Source organism: Neophocaena asiaeorientalis, unplaced genomic scaffold (assembly GCF_003031525.2).
Source record: "Neophocaena asiaeorientalis asiaeorientalis breed wild unplaced genomic scaffold, Neophocaena_asiaeorientalis_V1.1 scaffold242, whole genome shotgun sequence".
Classification (NCBI taxonomy): Eukaryota; Metazoa; Chordata; class Mammalia; order Artiodactyla; family Phocoenidae; genus Neophocaena; species Neophocaena asiaeorientalis.
In genome coordinates, this window is record NW_020172451.1 from 6,933,137 (window position 1) to 6,952,054 (window position 18,918).

At 51.7% G+C, this 18,918-nt stretch overlaps 1 protein-coding gene across 1 annotated transcript; it reads right to left on the reverse strand.

Annotated features, from left to right (window-relative positions):
• Positions 1 to 427: 427 nt before the first annotated feature.
• SEPTIN3 (septin 3) lies at positions 428 to 18,575 on the reverse strand. Its single transcript, XM_024737509.1, has 11 exons — positions 18,458 to 18,575; positions 13,730 to 13,921; positions 12,372 to 12,500; positions 11,618 to 11,699; positions 9,845 to 9,982; positions 8,430 to 8,547; positions 7,468 to 7,563; positions 5,457 to 5,556; positions 4,172 to 4,223; positions 3,801 to 3,894; positions 428 to 1,642 (listed from the first exon to the last, which is right to left on the reverse strand). Exons 1-11 carry the CDS (start codon positions 18,465 to 18,467, stop codon positions 1,577 to 1,579), a joined length of 1,077 nt encoding a protein of 358 aa, XP_024593277.1. The 5' UTR covers positions 18,468 to 18,575; the 3' UTR covers positions 428 to 1,576.
• Between the last annotated feature and the right edge of the window lie 343 nt (positions 18,576 to 18,918).

The window sequence follows — 18,918 nt, forward strand, 5'->3', positions numbered from 1 at the left end:
AGGGTGAAAGCTAGGAAATTAATTGAATGAAAATAGACATTGTTTCCATTAGAGGAGACAGGCTATGCAGAACATAGCATCCCTCAAGGTAAAGTGTGATAGCTCCATCACTCATTTTGGATACAAAACTCCAGGGAATAATGACAGGGGTCCGACTTCATGCCCACTGAAGATGAACTGACCTCACAAAAACTTTTCCATCTCTAATTTCTGTGTCTACCTCTTACCAAGATGGTCCCTGTCTCACCCTCCACACATGGGTGAGATGATGTAATAGCTAATTTGGCCAAGGATTGAGGAGCAAAAATAAAACACAGTTCAGTTATTGTTCAAACAGCAATGTTTAGTTGTACAACACATAAAGTCTAGCAACATTTACACAACCAGTTTGAGTGTCTGTTTGCTTACTTTCAATTGGGAAAATTAATCATAATGTCACCAAAAGGTTGGCTGGGACTGGTAACATTTAAGAAATGGGTCGTTCTTGCATCCCCTAGGCTTGGGCCTCTTGCTCCATCAGGACTTCGTTGTAGATGAATGGCCCACAAGTCACCAGCCTTTGAGCAAGTTGTGTGCAGGTGGAAATGGTGGGGCAGTGGGCAAGGGGTATTCCATAAAGACATAGTGTGTGGGGCGGTGGCAGCCGACATTCGCAAACATTCATGCATCTGATGCGGGGCTGTACCCTCCACTGGGGATTTTCCACTAGCCTACAGTGACCAACTGTGGCCAGGCTGATTCATTACTCACGTTAACGGAGTGGGGGAGGGGGTGGGGTGGAGTAGTCAGGGTAGGTGGGAAGAGATTCCCTCTTATTGCTAAGTGGACAGAAGGGTGCTTTTTTCCTCCTAGAGTTCACATCCTGTGACTTTCTGGAGTTTTGTGTGTGCATTTAGTTCTTATTTAAAGTTTGAGGATAAGGAAGTCAACTCCAGGAATGTCTCAGGAAAACCGCGCTCCCTAAGTGGCTGCATTATGGGGCAGGGAGGGTGTGTGACTGCCCTCCGGGCCAGCCACAAGCAGTGATTTTTTTAAAAAGTCATCCTAGCCCTTGCTCCCCCAGATCTGTAGTGACCCATCCTTATAAATAAGCTTTGAGCAATGAAGGAGGCACCCTCGTCCCACCTTGGGGCTCACACAGCTGACGTCAACAAACCCGACAAGCAGAAAAGTTGCTTTCTTGACCCTTTAAGGAAGCCAAGAGTAGCTCATGCAGATGAATGGACAGGGAACAATGCCATTTCCCTTGGAGATGGTTACAAGTAGCCGGTATGGGTTTGCAAGGGCAGAAGGAGCTCTTGGTGAGCTCTTTCACCCTACAGATGGGCTAGGACCAGCTGACACAGATGATGGAGGAGGGCAGTGCTGGCGAGAACTCCATTCCACTGGGAGGAGAGGGGTGGTTTGGATGAATGGAAGAAGCAACTGTCCTAAAGGGGCAGCCGGCCCCTCCCACCGGCTGAGGGCTGAGAGGGGCCGTGGTGTTGGCTGGACACACACAGCACTAAAAAGGGCGTGGCCCTGCAGCAATAACAGCTGAGAGGAATGGAGGGAGGAGCGGCGCTTGAAATGGCCTTCATTCTGCAGTGGGGCAGGGGGTGGCTGGCACAGGTGGAAGGACAATGCCCAGGAGGCCTTCTCCCTGCGGGGGGGTTGAGAACGGTTGAGGGTGTGGAGACCAGCAGCTGGCAGCAGACATATAAAACAGCTTCTCCAGGGAGGCTGAGACCATGATTTAGGGGCGCCAAGCATCAGTCTCCTACTCAGCCTCTCCAATGCCCCCCCTCACCCCTAGACCTTCCCCGCTAGGCCGAGGTGTCTAGTCCCACGTCTCCATATAAGCCAGGGATCCCTCTTCTGTTGAAATGTAGCCACCTCTGGGCTCTGACCCTGCCGCTCTTCTATCCTGCCTCGAATAACTTTGTGGGTGAGGGAAGATGTGGGTTGGATTGGTAAGGTGCTTCCAGGAAAGACTGTGACCATGAGTTTTGGGCCACTGGCAACAGATCACCTGCCTCTTTCTCCTGGTCCACTGAATCTTGGTCTTAAGTCTATGTGTTCTCCTAGCACCTGAGTGATAAGGGACTATAAACGCTGGGATCTGCAGGGACCAGTAAAACACCTAGGGTTAGACCAGGAGATGGAACAGGAGGTTGTAAGAGGTTACTGTAAACTGTATCACTTGTTTTCCCTTGCCTAAGGCTAAACTGTTTCCCCAGCCCCAAATTTCAGCCACCTTACAGACTAAAAGAGAAAGAGTAACTTGTTTGTAAAACAACAGGGGAAATATATGCATTAATAAATACAGGGCTGAAGGGAAAGGCAAGAAAAGGCTACATGTATGATTGTGGGTATCACTGGGAATGTCTACAGGGGTCAGGAAGAGGAACTGGGGAAAAGCAGAGAAAGACAAAAATGTAATTAGCTTCAACATGAAAGAGACAGTGAGACAGAGAGAGAATAGAAGAGAAGTAAAGGGCGGGGGGTCAAGTATACACAAGAAGAAGAGAGAAACAGAAGCCAGCTTTAAGGAGGAAGAATCCTGATGGAGAGAAGGGAGGTGTGGTTTAAAATTGCCAAACTACCAAGAAAGACAAATACTGTATATTGTTCTTGATACTTTAGACTCAGTTCTTCTAGAACTTAATGCCTAAAACAGGTTGTCTCACTTGACCAGCACATGTGCTTCTTTAACCAGTGGGCACCGCATAACTCGCTGTGTCTCCTCCTTTGCTGGGCTGCCCACAAGCTCGGGGCCATTTTCAGCGCTCGACCGCAGAAACTTTCTTTCCCATGCCTCTCTATAAATCCAATTTCTCTTGAAATCTCAGTTTGTACTGTCCCGTGATTTAAGCGATGATTTTATTTTAAGTGGCCTAAAGTCGTTTTGGGAAGTAGACTGGGCATAAATCCTAAATATAGAAATGAAGCTAAAGTGGATTAGGGTAAAAAGAAGTGAAAAGTCAGAGGGGGTAGAATGAAGGAAGGAGGGAAAGGGGGGAAAAGAGAGAAAGTGGAAGCCGAGGGGAGCGAGGCAAGGGGAGTGCGGAAAGCAGCAGTCTTTGGTGGTGACAGGTAGTAGCTTTCGGACAGTGAACGCGACAAGGACCAAAGGGTGGAGCTCTCTCCTCCACTTCTAGGTACTACTTCTTTCTGCAGGAGCCCAGCTCTGGGCTACTTCTCTGCTCTCCCCTGACCTTTCTTTTCCCAAATAGTCCTAGCCTTACCCCAGACCAACCCGGACTTACAGGGAGGGTTAAGTCATCAACTCCCCGTCCCCTCCCAGGTCTAGCTCCACAGACTGTCCTTGGAGAATCTCTGCAGTCCCTGTTTGCAGGTGGGTTTCAGAGGTAAGAAAGCATTACCTGTGGCTCACCTGCTCCCATCATTTTTAAATGAAACCTCCCCCAGACCACTTGAGTGAGGCACACGGCTTTGTTCTGGGACACAAGGAAAGGAGACAGATAATGGACAGCCATGGAGGAACCAAACTTACAAGGGACTTTCCAGGGAGGGCAGTAAAAATACCTCACCCCTGCACAGGCGCACACACATACACACACACAATCTCACACACACACTCTCTCTCTCACACACACACACACACACACACACACACACACACTGTAGACAAGATGCTCCACAATTACCAGATAGGCCTGTGGGACAGGAGAGAAAGGAAGAAGGTGGTTGGTGGTGGTTTGGGGATGTGTGTGCATGGAGAAGTGGGTATGTGTGATGATACAGAGAAAGGGTCGTCATGGGTTACTGTCGTGGCTTCCCTCTGTGTCCACGCTCACCGGGGGGAGGCCTCCATTGTCATTGAGCCGCTTGGCCCTGTAGGTCTCATAGTGGATGTTGTGTGTCACTTCCTTGAGGTCCTGGAGGTGGGTCCTGAAGGACACAGGGTGAGAAGAGAGAGGGATGTGATTAGCGGCGGGAGGAGAAAGAGGGGACCCACGTCTGAAGTCCACACATCGCGTCCATGGCCTGGACCCACTCCAGAGAGCCAATGATACCTCTTGAGCCCCTTTTCCTTTGAGACGCGAGCTGGGACTGGAGCAGAAAGCTCTGTCAGAGAGACCTGGGGACTGAGGAAGTCGATCTGAACAGACAGCCTCCAGACCCCAAATAATTAAACCTGCCATCTGACGGGAGGGGTGCATCTTACCTGATGACAAAGTCTCGAAGCAGGGCAAACTCACAGTGGTTGAGGTTTTCCACTGTGAACAGCAACAAGAACAAAAAAAAAAAAAAACAGGTGGTCATTTCACTAATGCTGCAACACCAGCAGGTGAATTTCTGTTCAGGTCATGGAGGCATTTAGGAGGGAGCCACGGGTCAGGCTATGGTCACCCTTTCAGAGGTGTGCTCATCTTGGCACTTCAGTGCATTGGATTTTACTCATTGAACAAGTATTCATTAAGTAGCTACAGGGTCACAATATTACTCTAGACTCTGTGGAATAACCACTATTATATTTCCCATTATATAGAAAAGGAAACTAATACACAGGGAGTCTAAGAAACCTGTCAAAGGCCTAAGACACAATTCCTATCTTTAAGGAGCTTATAATCTGATCGGAAGACAGTAACACACATAGAAAATAACGGCGCCATCTTAAAAAGGTCATGATGGCTTGATAAATTTAATTCAACATAGACTGAGTGCCTACGATTTGCAAATCACTTGCCAAAGACTGTGGAAGAAGAAGAGGGTTAAGCCACAAACCCTCTTGTCTCACAATCTAATGGGTAGGACAGATATTCTCATAATTCAAGGCAGATGATGAGAAAAAGCTATTTTTTAAAAAATCCCCACAAAGGGTCATAGAAAAATGAGAGACAACACGATATAATGGGATGAACTTGGTTTTGGAACCAAAATATCTGGGTCTAAAATCCAAGGTTCACCACTAACAAGTCATGTCATCTTGGACAGGACACTTAACCCGTCTGAGACTCAAGTGCCTCAGCACGGATGTTCTGAGAACAGCCACGCCTACCCTGCTCCCCTCCGAGGGGTATCATAATGAATGTGATCAACTGAAGTGATTCTCTGAGAACTTTCAGAATCATTGTGACCTTCTCAAGGTCACACCGTTCCTAATAAAATGAAAATGGCAACATCTGAACAACCCTTCAGGAGTTTTTCAGATCATGCCTCCTTTCATGTGAAAACCTTTCTCTGGTTATTCCGATCCTTATAATCTCTCCATGTTCTGAACTCCTTTGACCCTCGAGCTAGTCCTCCCGGTCAGGTGCTAAATCCATCTTTTATTGCTTCCTGCCTCTGAGCCTCATCTTCCCAATTAGACTGTAAGCCCCTTACGGCAGGGTCTGGCTGACATTCATTTTATATCTTACATCCTAGGACTGTGCCTTGACCTATAAGATGCTTAATAAATAAGCAAAATTGACCAGCGGCCAGTTCTTCAAGAAGATGCACTGAATTACCTTCAATGATCCCCCAGGGAGTTTTTCTGCCGAGGACCCGCTTGCCATTCACTTGGTACTCCTTGTCACTTCCCACCACAGCGAAAGGCATGCTCTCCTGCTGACAAACCAGACACACGTGCATGTCATCCTCCTACCATCTGGGCCTCCAAGGGCAGGATGGAGTACACTCCCGGGCCTCTAGCCTTGAACTGCACATTTCTGAAGCTCATTCAGTGATCCCATTGATGGCAAGGGCAAGGCTCTTGTCTCTTAAAAAGAGCACTGGACTGGGAGTCCGAAGGCCTGGGTCCAACCCCGATTGCTCCCCTGCCTAGTGGGTTAACCTCAGTAAGTCAGCTTCCCTACAACTGGAGAATGCTTCACGCTCTTCAGTGCTTTATCAGGTTTGGTTTGATTTGCAACAACCCTGTGAGATAGCCAGGAAAGACAGGCCTCTTAAACGACACCTACACGACTGACTGCCAAAGTAACTGAAGCTTTACACTGTCTCCCCCACTGGCAGAGGCCCACACCCGCTGAGCTTCCAGAGCTCAAAGGCTGCTTTCTGATGTGCGTAGGCCCCTCTGCTCCACCAGGTATCTGTTCCCAAATCTTTTTGCCTGGTGTGTACTTGTTGTTGCAATTGGATAAATTAACTATTATATAAGCTGAAGACATATCAGTGTGGAGAGTTGTTTCTCTGAAAATTAAGTTGAATGTTTCAGAAAGATTTGAAAAAGGTGAGTTGCTTTTGCATTCAGAGCGGACTTACCTTCAAAGAAGAGGGCTTGTCTCTCTATGAAAAGAATGTTTAATGAATGTATTAAAACACTTAAGATTTATATTAAAACATTTATTTTAAAACATTTAAGATAAATATGTTTCATTTTTAAAATAATCTCTTCACTTCAATTGATTTTTTCAATTAACTGACCAACTGCCTGTCTCAACTACATCAGGTAAGGGGCTTCTACCAGGTTACCACACTTGATGAAGAAGGAGACTCAAGACCAAAGCAAATGAGTGATTTGTCCCAGGTTACAGTGGTTAATCGAAAAGCTCAGACTAGAACTCAGGATTCTGATGTAGAATCACGGAATAGTAGAAGTTTAGAATTGAGACGGATCTTAGAAATCACATAGGTCAGTGGTTTCCAAGCCAGGTTTCATGAAACCTTAAGATTCCCAGGAGAGGGACTTCCCTGGTAGCTCAGTGGTTAAGAATCCGACTGCCAATGCAGGGGACACAGGTTTGATCACTGGTCCGGGAGGATCCCACATGCCGCAGAGCAACTAAGCCCGTGTGCCACTAGAGCCCGCGCACCACAACTACTGAAGCCCGCGCGCCTAGAGCCCGTGCTCTGCAACAAGAGAAGCCACCACAATGAGAAGCCCACGCACCGCAACAAAGAGTAGCCCCCGCTCGCCACAACTAGAGAAAGCCCACGTGCAGCAACGAAGACCCAACGCAGCCAGAAAAAAAAAAAAATTCCCAGGAAATACCCCAGGGGCTGCTCGGAAGGTAGGGCTGTGCCTGTGTCACTTAGCCAAAGCAGCTCTGTTTTTGTGTTTTACATATTGGAGTCTGTCTGACATTTAATTTTTTTAAGGGTCCTTCTAGGGAAAAAAAGAAAAAAAGAGCCTATAAGCCTCTGAATTTTATAGAAGGGGAAACTGACAAGCAGAGCTCTGATAGAGTATAGATACTTTGGACCCCAGGCTGAAGCTTTTCCTGCCTGTGCCCTTCCATCACCCCATACCTTGGTTTCACTTGACCCTGTGGGGGAACGAGAGGCTTTCGTGTGGTCTGGGGATGGACGGAGCACTGGCTTCCTGGGTGCAGGGTTCACAGTCCTGGCCAGCGCCCCAAGTCCTCAACCTCTCCCCTGACACTTCTTGTCTGGGTCGGGCAAGGTCGGGCAGGGAGTATGGAAAGGGAAAAGCAGGTTGCAAAGCAGAAGTGGTCCATGATCCACATCCCAGGGGGACTAAGGCGGGCATCCGTGTGATGAACAGTCCCAGGCACCTACCCGGATTTTGTCATTCTCTGTCTTGTCCTCCAAATCCTCATCAAATTCCTTCTGGGGGTAGAATTCAATGCCATTTACTTCAAGCTCCTTTCGAACCTAGAGGTGGGGAGGAGAAGCATGGTAAGGGGAGAGAGGGCTATGTGTGTGTGTGCATGCGTGTGCAAGTGTGTGCATGCTGAAGTCAGAGGGATAAATGCAGTCTTTGATAATCCAGTTATCTCTGAACTCTGAGGCCCTGGGCAGCAGGAGGATCCTGAACATATGGGAGCCCCACCCCTACAATTACCATAGCCCACCCAGCCTGCAATGAGGAAGAGTCTGGGGGTCTAGCTTGTTCACCTTAGGGTAAGACTAGGATTCAGACAAGCAGTACAGCTGGGAACAGATTCCACATGGGCAGTGCTCATGCCATACTTGTTATATTCCTGTTTGCAGGGAAGAGAGGTGCATCGCCCCCACCCCCAGCCTCTCTGCTGATCCTCTTTCAAAGCTCGGCTTAAGTCTCCTCCTCCAGGAAGCCACCCAGCATCTTTTCAGTAACCTACTTGATTGTAAGTTTCTTAAAGGCAGCAACTGTCTTTATACTTCTTCTGCGTCTCCCCAACCCCATCGCCTGTGTGTCCGACACAGGATAGAGCTTATGGAAAAGAATAAGGACTAGCAGGCAGTTGGTTGATTAGTCCTTCAAGCAGCCTGACAGTGAGGAGTGGTCTCTCATGCTCATGGTGATTTGTGTGTTCAGAGGTCTTTGCAGGTAAGTTTGGAGGGCAGCAAGGAGGCTGGAGCTTCTCTTCACTGTTGGTCCCCAGATACCACCAGCCCAGCCTCTTTGATGGTTGAGTAGGGGCTGGGTGGGAAGTGGGATAGAGGGTGGATATAATAATGAAGGATAGGAGAGGGCTTAGACCAGAAGAGGGGAAGGCAAGGATGGGGACAGGAAAAGGAGGAGGGGGCCTTCTCACCCTTTGCTTGAATTCAGACTTCTCCTCCAGGGTCATGGTGTCAGCCTTAGCAATGACAGGGATGATGTTCACAACTTTGCTGAGGTGTTTCATGAACTCCAGATCGAGAGGTCGCAAGCTGAGGCCCAGAGAAGGTGGGGTGTCAGAGCCACCATGCCCTCCCCCACTCAGCCACTGCCACCATTCCAGGGGCACCCTTGTGACAGGAGGACTGGGCTGGGAACTGGCTGAGGCCAAGAGGCTGCTCCCTTTCCTATCCGACACACATCCACCATCTCAATGTGCAGAAGAGACCCCGACTCTCCACGCACACATGGTCCATCACCACCTCTTTCTCTTCCTCGGTTCCCATGCAAATCCTGCCTTCTTTAAGCCCCACTCAAACCACACCTTCATGACATCTTTTCTGACCTAAGATTTCTTTCTCCTGGGAACAGCTGTGGACTGCTGTCCCTACCCAAACGTCCTTGTGTCACGGTTACATGTGTGTGTCTATTCTGCCTACAAGACAGCACTTTTTGACAGGCCTCCTCCCAGCCCCGCATTAGTCCTGCAGGGCTCCATCTGGGGGCCTGACCCCTCCCCCATCTGCGGGGCCAGCTTCCTCTGGACTCTGGGACCCCAATCTGGCTCTAGTTTGCAGTCAAGGGGACTCATTCAGTCAGGCCATCTGCTGGCTTGCTCTGACCTTGGGTCCAGGTTCTAGGGAGGGATAACGCAAACTTTTTGTTGAGTTCCTGAGCTCCTCCATTGAAAACCTGCTGAACATCTGATTCCTCCAACACTGGGGGCCTGCCTTGCTTGTGCCATCTTCTCAAGAACTGAACTAAGCTGGGCTTAGTGATAAATCACGAGACACCCGCCCTCTGCTCGCCTACTTGGATTGCTCCGTTCTCTCCTGGTACTCCCTAGCATGTAGCCCCGCCTGATACTCAACAACCAGACTTCCCAGCATGCCCTGCTTATTGCCAGTCTTCATCTCTAGACACCTGGCTCCTCATACCGGGCTGGCCGCCCTCCAAATGCCTACGGCTGGGTACCTCCCCCCGCAAACACCAGCCCCAATCCAGTAGCCCAGCCCCCCCCCCCTTTCACCCTTCTTACTGCCCCCAACCCCAGGCTTGGGCAAAGCAGGTATCTCTTGAACAAATGAGGAGCATCTGGGGCACATAAGCCAACTTCTGTGTGCCGGCACAGTCGTGCTACGGTGCCAGAACACCAATGGGCGGCGTAGGGGCTGACGGTCAGCTTCACTCTCCTGGCAAGAAACTCTGGGGAAGCACCGGACTGTGACTACACTGGGGCCCATCTGGCCCTCCCCAGCTGAGTCCAGGTAACGGTTACCCACTACAGGTTGGGCACAGATGATGCAAACTAAAGCCAGGCCCAGCAATGGGCGTGGGACTGGTACATACGAGTGTCCCGTTGGGGAGATGAAGTAGAGGCAGCAGTGGACACGAGTGTCAGGGATGCGTTTCTTCCTGGCTATGTTCACCTCCTCCTTCAGGAATTTCTCATATTGTTCATTGATGTATTTCTCAATGGGCTCCCAGCTGGGGGGTGGGAAGAAAGCAGATGGATGTCCCAGAAGGACAGGACCTGGGAGCTCACCTTAGACATGGTCAGGTAGCAGTCCCCTCACATCCATCTCGTTCCCTACCTCCCCTGGTGGGTCTAGGTTACCTGCTGACTATTATCCCTCGGCCTCCCATGGATGGCTTTCCCTGTGATCAAGGGCAGAGCTCCCCTGGGGACCTAGCTCTCTGACTGGGCTAAGGGACCCTGCAGAACCCCATCCCACTCCCGACAGCAGCGCACACTCTCCCCACATCCATTACTTATTAGCTGGGCAGCTCTGGGGAAATCTCTGCCCCTCTCTGAAGCTGTTTTCTCATAAGTAAAAAAGAGGGTAACAATAGGTACCTGGAGAGATTCATAGAAGAATCAGAAAGGACAGGCATAGTACTTAACAGAGCAATGGCACGTAGAAAGTACACAGTCATAGCAACAATTCATTGATAACAATGAATAATAACCCTTCTCTGTCCAGAAGCGTGTGTATAGCCAGAAAAGAAGGCAACCAGCCACTTCTCTAAGATCAGTACAGCCAGTTCCTAGGTGTGCTGCTGAGCGGTCCTGTCTGTCTGGGGCAGACCCCAGCTCCCTCACGGAGGCACAACTGTCACCATCCCTGTCTGGGAGGAAACTTCTGCCTGGAACCTTCTGTAAAGTGGGGAATGTCACTTGCCATCTGGTTCTACAAGGATTAAGTCATTCGTCAGTGCAGTCGCTGACCTACAATATACCCTGAAGGGAATTCAGGACAAGTAACAGGATAAGGCTTCTCTGCACTTTGGGAAAACAGGGAAAACAGGCCCTTAGATAGTTCTATTTCAGAAAAAAAAAAATTTTATGGACCCAAATCCTCGCACCTTCCCCTACTCAGAAAAACACTAAAATCTTAACTGAGATATCTGATCCTCGTGACGAGCCTTTTGCTGAGCTGTTTGCTTGACTCTCCGTATCCCCCAGCCAGAAATCACACATATATTGCCTCTCGCCCACCTCTTCAGAGCAGGTCCTCAGAACCATCTGAGAGTCTGTCTCCCGGGCTACAGTCCTCAGTGAGACAGTGAATGAAACCCAACTCACAGCTCTTACGTTGTGCTTTTTTTTCACAGTCGACCCTTCCGTCTATGCCTGGGCAGTGTATTTCACCCCTTCTTGGCTGGACGCTGACTGCAGCTTTGCTCTGTGGATTCCCAGAGGCAAAGGTTCTCCATGGAAACTCCCCTTCCTCCTGTTTTCCACCCATCCTCTCTTTGTCCAGGGCTACAACATCTGGCTCTCAGGCCGAGTTCCCTGCCACAGCCTTCAGGTCAGCCTGGATTTGCACCCCAGTTCCCCTTGCTCTGCCTCTCCTGCCTATTATGACAGATCCACTCCCATCTCCAGGCAATCCCTTGGCTGACATTCCCTCTATACTGTCCCCCTCCATCCCCATGCCTGGGCCCCATGTGGACCTCTTCCCTGCCTCCTGACAAAGCCCCTCCCCTCTTTCAGCAAGGCTTCCCGCTTAACCCCTCAGCAGGGAGGGCGCAGACGGCTCTCAGTGTGAATGAATCTGCGCCACATTCAGTATCTGCCTTGCAGAGTCTTTAGGGTGGAAATCTCACAGGCAGACATACCAGTTTTCATTGTTGATCTGGTCTCCAAAGCCTGGCGTGTCGATGACAGTCAGCTTCATTTTGACACCGCCTTCCTCTATCACTGAGGAGTGAACAGAAAAGGCACCAGGATGCCGCAGAGCAACTAAGCCCGTGCGCCACAACTACTGAGCCCACATGCCACAACTATTGAAGCCCGCGTGCTTAGTGCCCGTGCTCTGCAACAAGAGAGGCCACTGCAAGAAGCCTGCGCACCGCAACGAAGAGTAGCCCCCGCTCGTCGCAACTAGAGAAAGCCCGCGCGCAGCAACAAAGACCCAACGCAGCCAAAAATAAATAAAAAAATAAATAAATTTCTTAAAAAAAGGCACCAGGGAGGTCACTCCTCCAGCTGACACCAGGTGCCCCTACCAGCCTGGGCTGGGCTCCTTCCTTCTGCAGGACTGATTATTGGAAAAGTCGAGTTCAGGGTCTTCAACACCTTTGTCCATGCTGTTCCCTGCTCCTGAAATGCCCTCCTTACCCCTTCTGCCTGTCTAAATCCACCCAGCCTTTGTCATCCAGCTCAAATCCTACTTCATTCCTTTCTAATTCCCTCACCCCCTTTCCTGGACTTCCAGTCTAAGGAGTTGGCTCCCGTGTGTTTAGGGCTTAATTCTATTCTGTCTTGAGGTTGCCTTTCATCTGTCTCATTCCCCAAGAAGCCCCATCCTTTCCCTTTTCTGGCAGAGCCTCCTCTGAACAATGCCCATCGGGGTCCCTGCCTGGTCCTCACCATGCCCAATAGCTTTGATCTCCACTGTCTTGGGAATCTTCTCTTCCCGGTTCCAGCTGGAGGCCTTGCGGCTCACTTGGGATTTGAAGAGGGTGTTGACTAGTGTTGACTTGCCCAGTCCACTCTGACCTGCAGCAAGACAGGAGGAGGATGAGAAGGCAGGGAGACCCCATGCCCACCCGCCGAGCCTAGTATCTCTCCCCTGAGCTTACAGAATTCTAGAGCTGTGATCCAGGCCCTTGACTGACGGCTCACTGGGGAGGCAAGGGGCTGAGTAGGGAGAGCAGGTGGGTGGGAACGGTTTCCTACTTACTGGTGAAGGACCTGGGGGAATGTTAGTTGGATTCCACATTCTCTCCTTCTGGAGCCCCAGGACCACTGGGAAAGGAACAACCTCTGCATTTGTCTCATGTAGCGGTTTTCGGTTTGGTTTTGTTTTTGCTTGACCTAAGTTTTTAATATTTAATCATACTAAAAGTAAAGACAGAATTACTTTGCATACTGACACTGCAGTTCTGCAGAAGGTTTCATTCCAAGGGAGAGCTCCACACTAAAAAATATTTGAAAACCACTGGTCTGAGCAGTGTTTCTCAAACATGCACCAGAATCACACCGGCAAGGCTGGCAACTAATGAGTGGCACTTGGCATCACCTGGATGCTTGTAGGAAATGAGGTACCCCAGGCCCCACCCCAGCCCTATGAATCAGAGTCTGCATTTTAACAGGACTTCAGATGAACCAAATGGGCAATAAAGTAGGAGGTGTGCTGGTCTAGAGCATTCCTGTCATATATTAGGAAATGGGCCCGGCATGGGGCTGGAGCCTAAGGTTCTAGACTCAACTGTGCTTCTTCCCTGAAGCCTTGGACGAGCCATGTTTGCTCTTTTGGGCCTTAGTTTCTCTTTACTGATAGGACGGTGGGGAGGGAGGGAACTGGATAAGACCCAGTTCTGTGACCCAGTGACCCTACTTAGTGACCAGTGTCCTGGAAATTCTCTCTAAGCTTGAAAGCACACAAAAGATCAGAAAGAAGACCACCTTTCATCCGATCCTCCCCCAGCTCCTGAAGTTAGGGGAGGACACTGGTGATGTCCTTCGTTGCCACACACATGAAGGCAACTTGAGCACAGCCAGGTGGTGATGGGGCCACAGTGACCACCCACCCACAGCTCCCACCCTTGGATCAGCCAGCCTGTGGGGAGAAAGGGCTCAGGCCTTTGTGATCTGCACAGTGAGATCTTTCCTCTGAGAAAGAGCTCATTCTAGAGAAGCCAGGACTGAGGCCGTCCTCGAGAAAGAATCGGGATCCTGGGTGCTGCCCGCCACCAGGGCCTCCAGGGAACCCACGGCCTCCATACCAACGACCATGATGTTGAAGTCGAAACCAGTCTTCATGGTCTTCTTGCGCATCTGCTCGATGATGGTGTCGATGCCAATGTAGCCCAGCAGGTTGGGGTTGATGCTGACGGGCTTCATGGGCACTGCCGGCTTAGGCCTGGGCTCAGGCACCAGCTCTGACATGGCTGCGTCCGTCCTGGTCTCCGGGAGCCCTGAAAAGCCAAGGTGGGAGGGGTGGGCTAGAGGAGAGCAGAGGTCACGTGGAAGGCACAGTATTATTCTCTGGATACAGAATCATACAGGGTTGGGCCTGGAAGGGACCTTACATGTCATCCAGTACAGGTCTCTCCTCTCACAGATGAGGAGACTGACACCTGGGGGGAGGGGCTTGCCAAGAACACAGCAAGTCAGATGCAAAATCTGGACCAGTACCCAGACCCTCCAGTTGCTGGGGCACTTTCATATGCACCTCGCTGCTCCTAAGAACCACATCTGTGTCTCTAACCCAGGGGTTTCTCCACCTTGGCACTATTGACATTTCAGGCCAGATAATTATTGCAGGGAGCTGTCCTGTGCATTGTATGATGTTTAGTGACATCCCTGGCCTCTACTAGATGCAGGTAGTAGCCCCCCCAGTTTAATGACCAAAAATATTTCCAGACAGTGACAAATGTCTCCTGGGGACAACAGTGCCCCAGCTGAGAACCACTGATCTGAGAGATGTCTGGGGTTATTTTGACCTGAGTTCCTGCCTCCCCCAGAAAAAGGGCAAAGACCTTTTAGGATACTGGACCTAACATCTGTTGACTGCCTGTCACTGATCCAGTTGCTTGTCTTTTTTGGAAGCACATGGGGAGACTTCCCTGGTGGTCCAGTGGCTAAGACTCTGTGCTCCCACTGCAGGGGGCCCAGGTTCGATCCCTGGTCAGGAAACTAGATCCCACACGCCACAACTAAGTGTTCACATGCCGCAACTAAAGATCCCACACACTGCAACTAAGACCTGGCTGCCAAGTAAATATATAAATAAATATTTAAAAAAAAAAAAAAGAGGAAGCACATATAGGGCTACCCCATCTCTGCAGAGTGAGCATCACTCCTGTCTCCCAACCTCCGTGTCCCCTCTGTTCCACAAGCACTGCTGCAAAGTAAGGAGGTCTGTGCCCTGAGGTGCCCCCAGACACCCTCCAAGCCTTAGTTTTGAGTCTGAGGGGGAATAAGTCTCCCTTTTGACTGTTGGGGAGAGGATGAGACCCAAGTAGGGGCCATCACTGACCTAAGATGACATGACACAACGTGTTCTTGGGATGGTGGGTAGCAAAAGAAAGGGGAGGCTGAAATCACAGCCCTTCCCCAGTGGAGAAAGGCAAACATCCCTCTGGGTCTGGCAGATCATGCGTATATTCACATACAAGAGAAATCTGTGTGTTTCCTCATCAGGCCACTGTCCACCAGGGTGGGTTTCAGGATACAGCAACTCCATTTCCCTCCCCGTAAAATGGGGGTGTGTGGTGATGTGGAAAGAGCCTGGCTCTGCTGTTAGCCAGCTCTGTGGACTTGGGCAAACCCCCCCCCTTCCCCCGCGCCTGCTTCCTCCTCTGTACTCTGTAAACCAGTTAGGATCGTGAGTAAGGCTGTAGTGAGCACTGCACACGGGGTATATGCCTAGAAGCGCCTGCACAGCGCCTCACTGTTCCAGACCCTGTTGCTCCTGTCCCTTTCAAGTTCACAGCCTGTCAGGAGGGGAAATGAAGTGGTGCATGTGAAAGCACTCGTTAGAGGGAGGTGCCCCAGATACTAATTACACAGCACAGTTACTGGACTCCACGCTCTCCAAAGGCCCTCTTCCAGCTCTGCCATTCTAGAATCCTATGGTTCACGGTTACCACCCTGCAGAGTCTCAGGCTCACAGAGAGAACTGATGGAGTAGCAGATGGGAAAGAGGGTGAGGGGACAGGAGTACCTCCCTCCCCCACCCCCAAACCCAGCCAGGAGTCTGTTCTTGTACCCCTACCACCTGGTCCTTCCACTGGTCCTGGCAAGACTCTCTCTCTCTCTCTCTCTCAATTGGAAACCATTCTTTCCTTGTCACTCCCAGGCACGGCCAAATCTGACAAAGTCTCAGGACCTCCCCAGGGCCTGGCGTGGCTCCCTCCTGCTTCCCAGGAAGCCGTTGCCAGCCAGGCGGCCCCAGAAGGCAGCAAGATTGGCTCAGCCCTGCAGCAGCTGACTCTCAGCAGCCCGGCCTCCACATCCACTCTGCACATGGCTCCCGGACCCAACTCAGCACACCTGCACTGGGGGCCAATGCCCCATTTTCCCTGCCCAGCTGCTCACACGGCTGGCCCCATTCATCTCCCTCATGCCTCTACAGCCAGCCCATTTGGTCTCCACAACCTGTGTTGTGAGATAGATCCATCGGTGTGTATGTGTGTGTCGGGCAGGCAGGGTCTTACCTCATTTTACAGACCTGGAAAGTGAGTCTAGTATTTATTTATGGGAGTTTTTGTAAGTATTTTTATAAAGTGTGTGTCCTCACCATGGCCTGCTCAGCCCTGGTCTGTCAACTTCAGCATCTTCAAAGATCATTCCTAAAAAGACAGACCCTGGTTACAAGAAGGGGGCGGCCTACCAGATTCCCAGGCAACTTCTAGGGGCTACAGCAGGCCTGCTGCAGGTCCAGAACGGGAGCAGATCTCACCATTCTTCTATCAAGCACCTATGAGCACCCATAGAGCTCCTGCTGGCAAGCTGCCCCTCCCAACCGCATGGCAATTACAACCACCCATCAGCCACAATTACTGCAAACCTGTGGTGGGTCACTGTGTCACAGCCTTTGCTGGAAGACCCTTCGCCCACTCCAGCCCCTGGCTAACTCGTCCTCTTTTTTCACCATTCAGCCCAAGGGCTACCCCTCAGGAAACCTTCTGCTTTCCCATCTCATGTGGATGCCTCTCTTCTGTGCTGTCTCAGCCCCCGACTAACTTCCTAGTCATCACATTCATTCACTCACTCACTCCATCCCATCCCTCCCATCCAGGCCTTCCCACAGGCTGTCAAATGGGAGCCTACTCCAGCCAAACTTTAGACTAAATGCCAAGGACACTTTTGGACCCCAGACAAGGTCCTTGCCCCCAAGGGCCCACTGTTTGGTGAGGGTGCCTGACAAGCGCATAAAGCCCTCCAGGGCACAGGACAAATGCAGCTCTGGAGCTGAATTCTGTAGCTCCATCCTCTGCCCTTACAGCTCCCCTGGTCCCGCCATGCCAACTCCAGATGGCCCATACTTGACTCCCAGCTGGATGACCCCTGTGAGCCTCAGTGTTCTCCTCAGGAAAATAGGTACAGTACCTACCTTGCTGGGTTGCTATGAAGCTTATACAAAAGCATGGACATAAATGACCTGGCACTGAACATATGCCGGTTCCCACCCTTCTTCAGGGCAGGAGCCACGTCTTATTGATTTCTGTGCCCCAATGAACCTAGTGTAACAAGACACTCAGCAGTGAATGAATGAATGAATGCAAGCCTCACCGCAAGGCAGATGTTACTTCAGAGCCATCACTTTTCTCTTCCCTCAGATGCTGCTCCCTTGGCAGAACAGCTGACCTCCACCCAGCAAATGGCTCTTGCGTGGGCCACAGTCACGGAGGTAGACTCTGTTATGAGACTTTCTCCTTCCCCTGCAACAGGGATTGGAGGGGGGCTCCCCAAGGGTGGGCAAGAGCTCAGGATGGGGTCACGGCAGGATGTAGCTCAAATATGCCATCCTGCCTAAGTGGTTCTTGGGGCTCCTCCTAAGCTCCCAGTCTCTCAGGGCCCCTGGAGAGGAGGGGATCTGTCTGCAGCACCCCCTGCCAGGAGTCACCTGCCCATCAGTGCTCCAGGAAGAGACATTGTCCAGCCCACTCAGCTCTAGCTTAGTCCCCACAGAAACAGCACCTCCCCCCATCCCCATGCCAAGCAAGGACCCTGGTGCTTTCTTTTACAGGCAAATGAATGGCTTTGTCTTTGTCTGGCCCAGGGACCCCACCCCTCTGTTGGGAAGGTGGCAGCAGGGGGAGGGGACCTTTCCAGAATAGCACCTTCCTCCCTGGCTTAGTGGGATCCAGGGGGTGGGGAGGCTCTTCCATGGGGAGCTGCAGGTCTTCCTCAGCCCCCAGCCGCCTTCAAAACAGCGCCCCCACCCGCAGAGGCAATTCCAGTCCACCCCAGCTCCAGCCCCCGGCTCTCAGAAAAGGAATCACAAAAGGTATCTTAATACTTTCCCATTCACAGAAGCAAAGGGCCCTGGGATACCCCTGCCTCCATCCCAGTCCTCTGGAGGCCAACGAGTTCCCTTGGAGACCACCAGCTGGTGCCCGTCTCAGTGTGCGCCTATGTGTGGGGGAAGGGGTCTACGTGTCAGCGCACAGGTCTCTTGTCTGGCTGTAGGTGGTCCTGATACCTGTGCGTGGTGTGCATGTGTGTGCACTTCTTGGAGTGCTCCAGTGTGGAGCTTTCTGTGCGCATCTGGGTGCCTCCTCGCTTCTTCGGGGCTCTCTGTATCTCTCCGCGTTTCCATATGTGCATTTCTCCGGGCTTGTACATCTTGGGATGTGTGCCACCGTGTGTGCGTGTGTCCGTGCGTATGTCACCGCGCATGGGTTCCTCAGTGCATCAACCCTCCCCGGGTAGCATCTCCAGCCGGGCTTTGGGGGCCGCAGCCTCCTCTCGGCGCGCGCCGGTGGCGCCGCCGGCCTTCCTACCTTTGGACATGAATCCTCCTTTGTCTCCGTTCCTCCGGGAAGATGCTCAGGGCGCGGGGCTGCAAGGCTGAGCTGGACGCGGGCTCCTCCTGGGCCGAGCAGACCCTGCAGAGGGGCCAGGCTCCCCTCCCGCCCGCACACTGGAGCGGGCACCCAGGGCCGGTTGCGGGCCGCCGGGGAGGCGCGCGGGGGCGCTGTGCCTGCAGGCTCGAGGTTCCGGGTGGGGCATGGTTCCCGCATCCCAGTCCCGGTCCCTCCCCCTCGATCCTGCTCCCGGCCTGTTATCCTCTAGGCCGGGGCGAGGCGGAGAGCGCGGGGGACCTGTGGGAGCTGCGGGAGGCGGTGCGCGCGCGAGAGTCACGCGGTGGCTGGGATGCTGGGCTGGTTCAACGCGGTTCTGCCCAGACGCGGGTGCCTGTAGAACCCTGACTGATTCAGGAGCCCGGGTTCCAGGCCTGGCT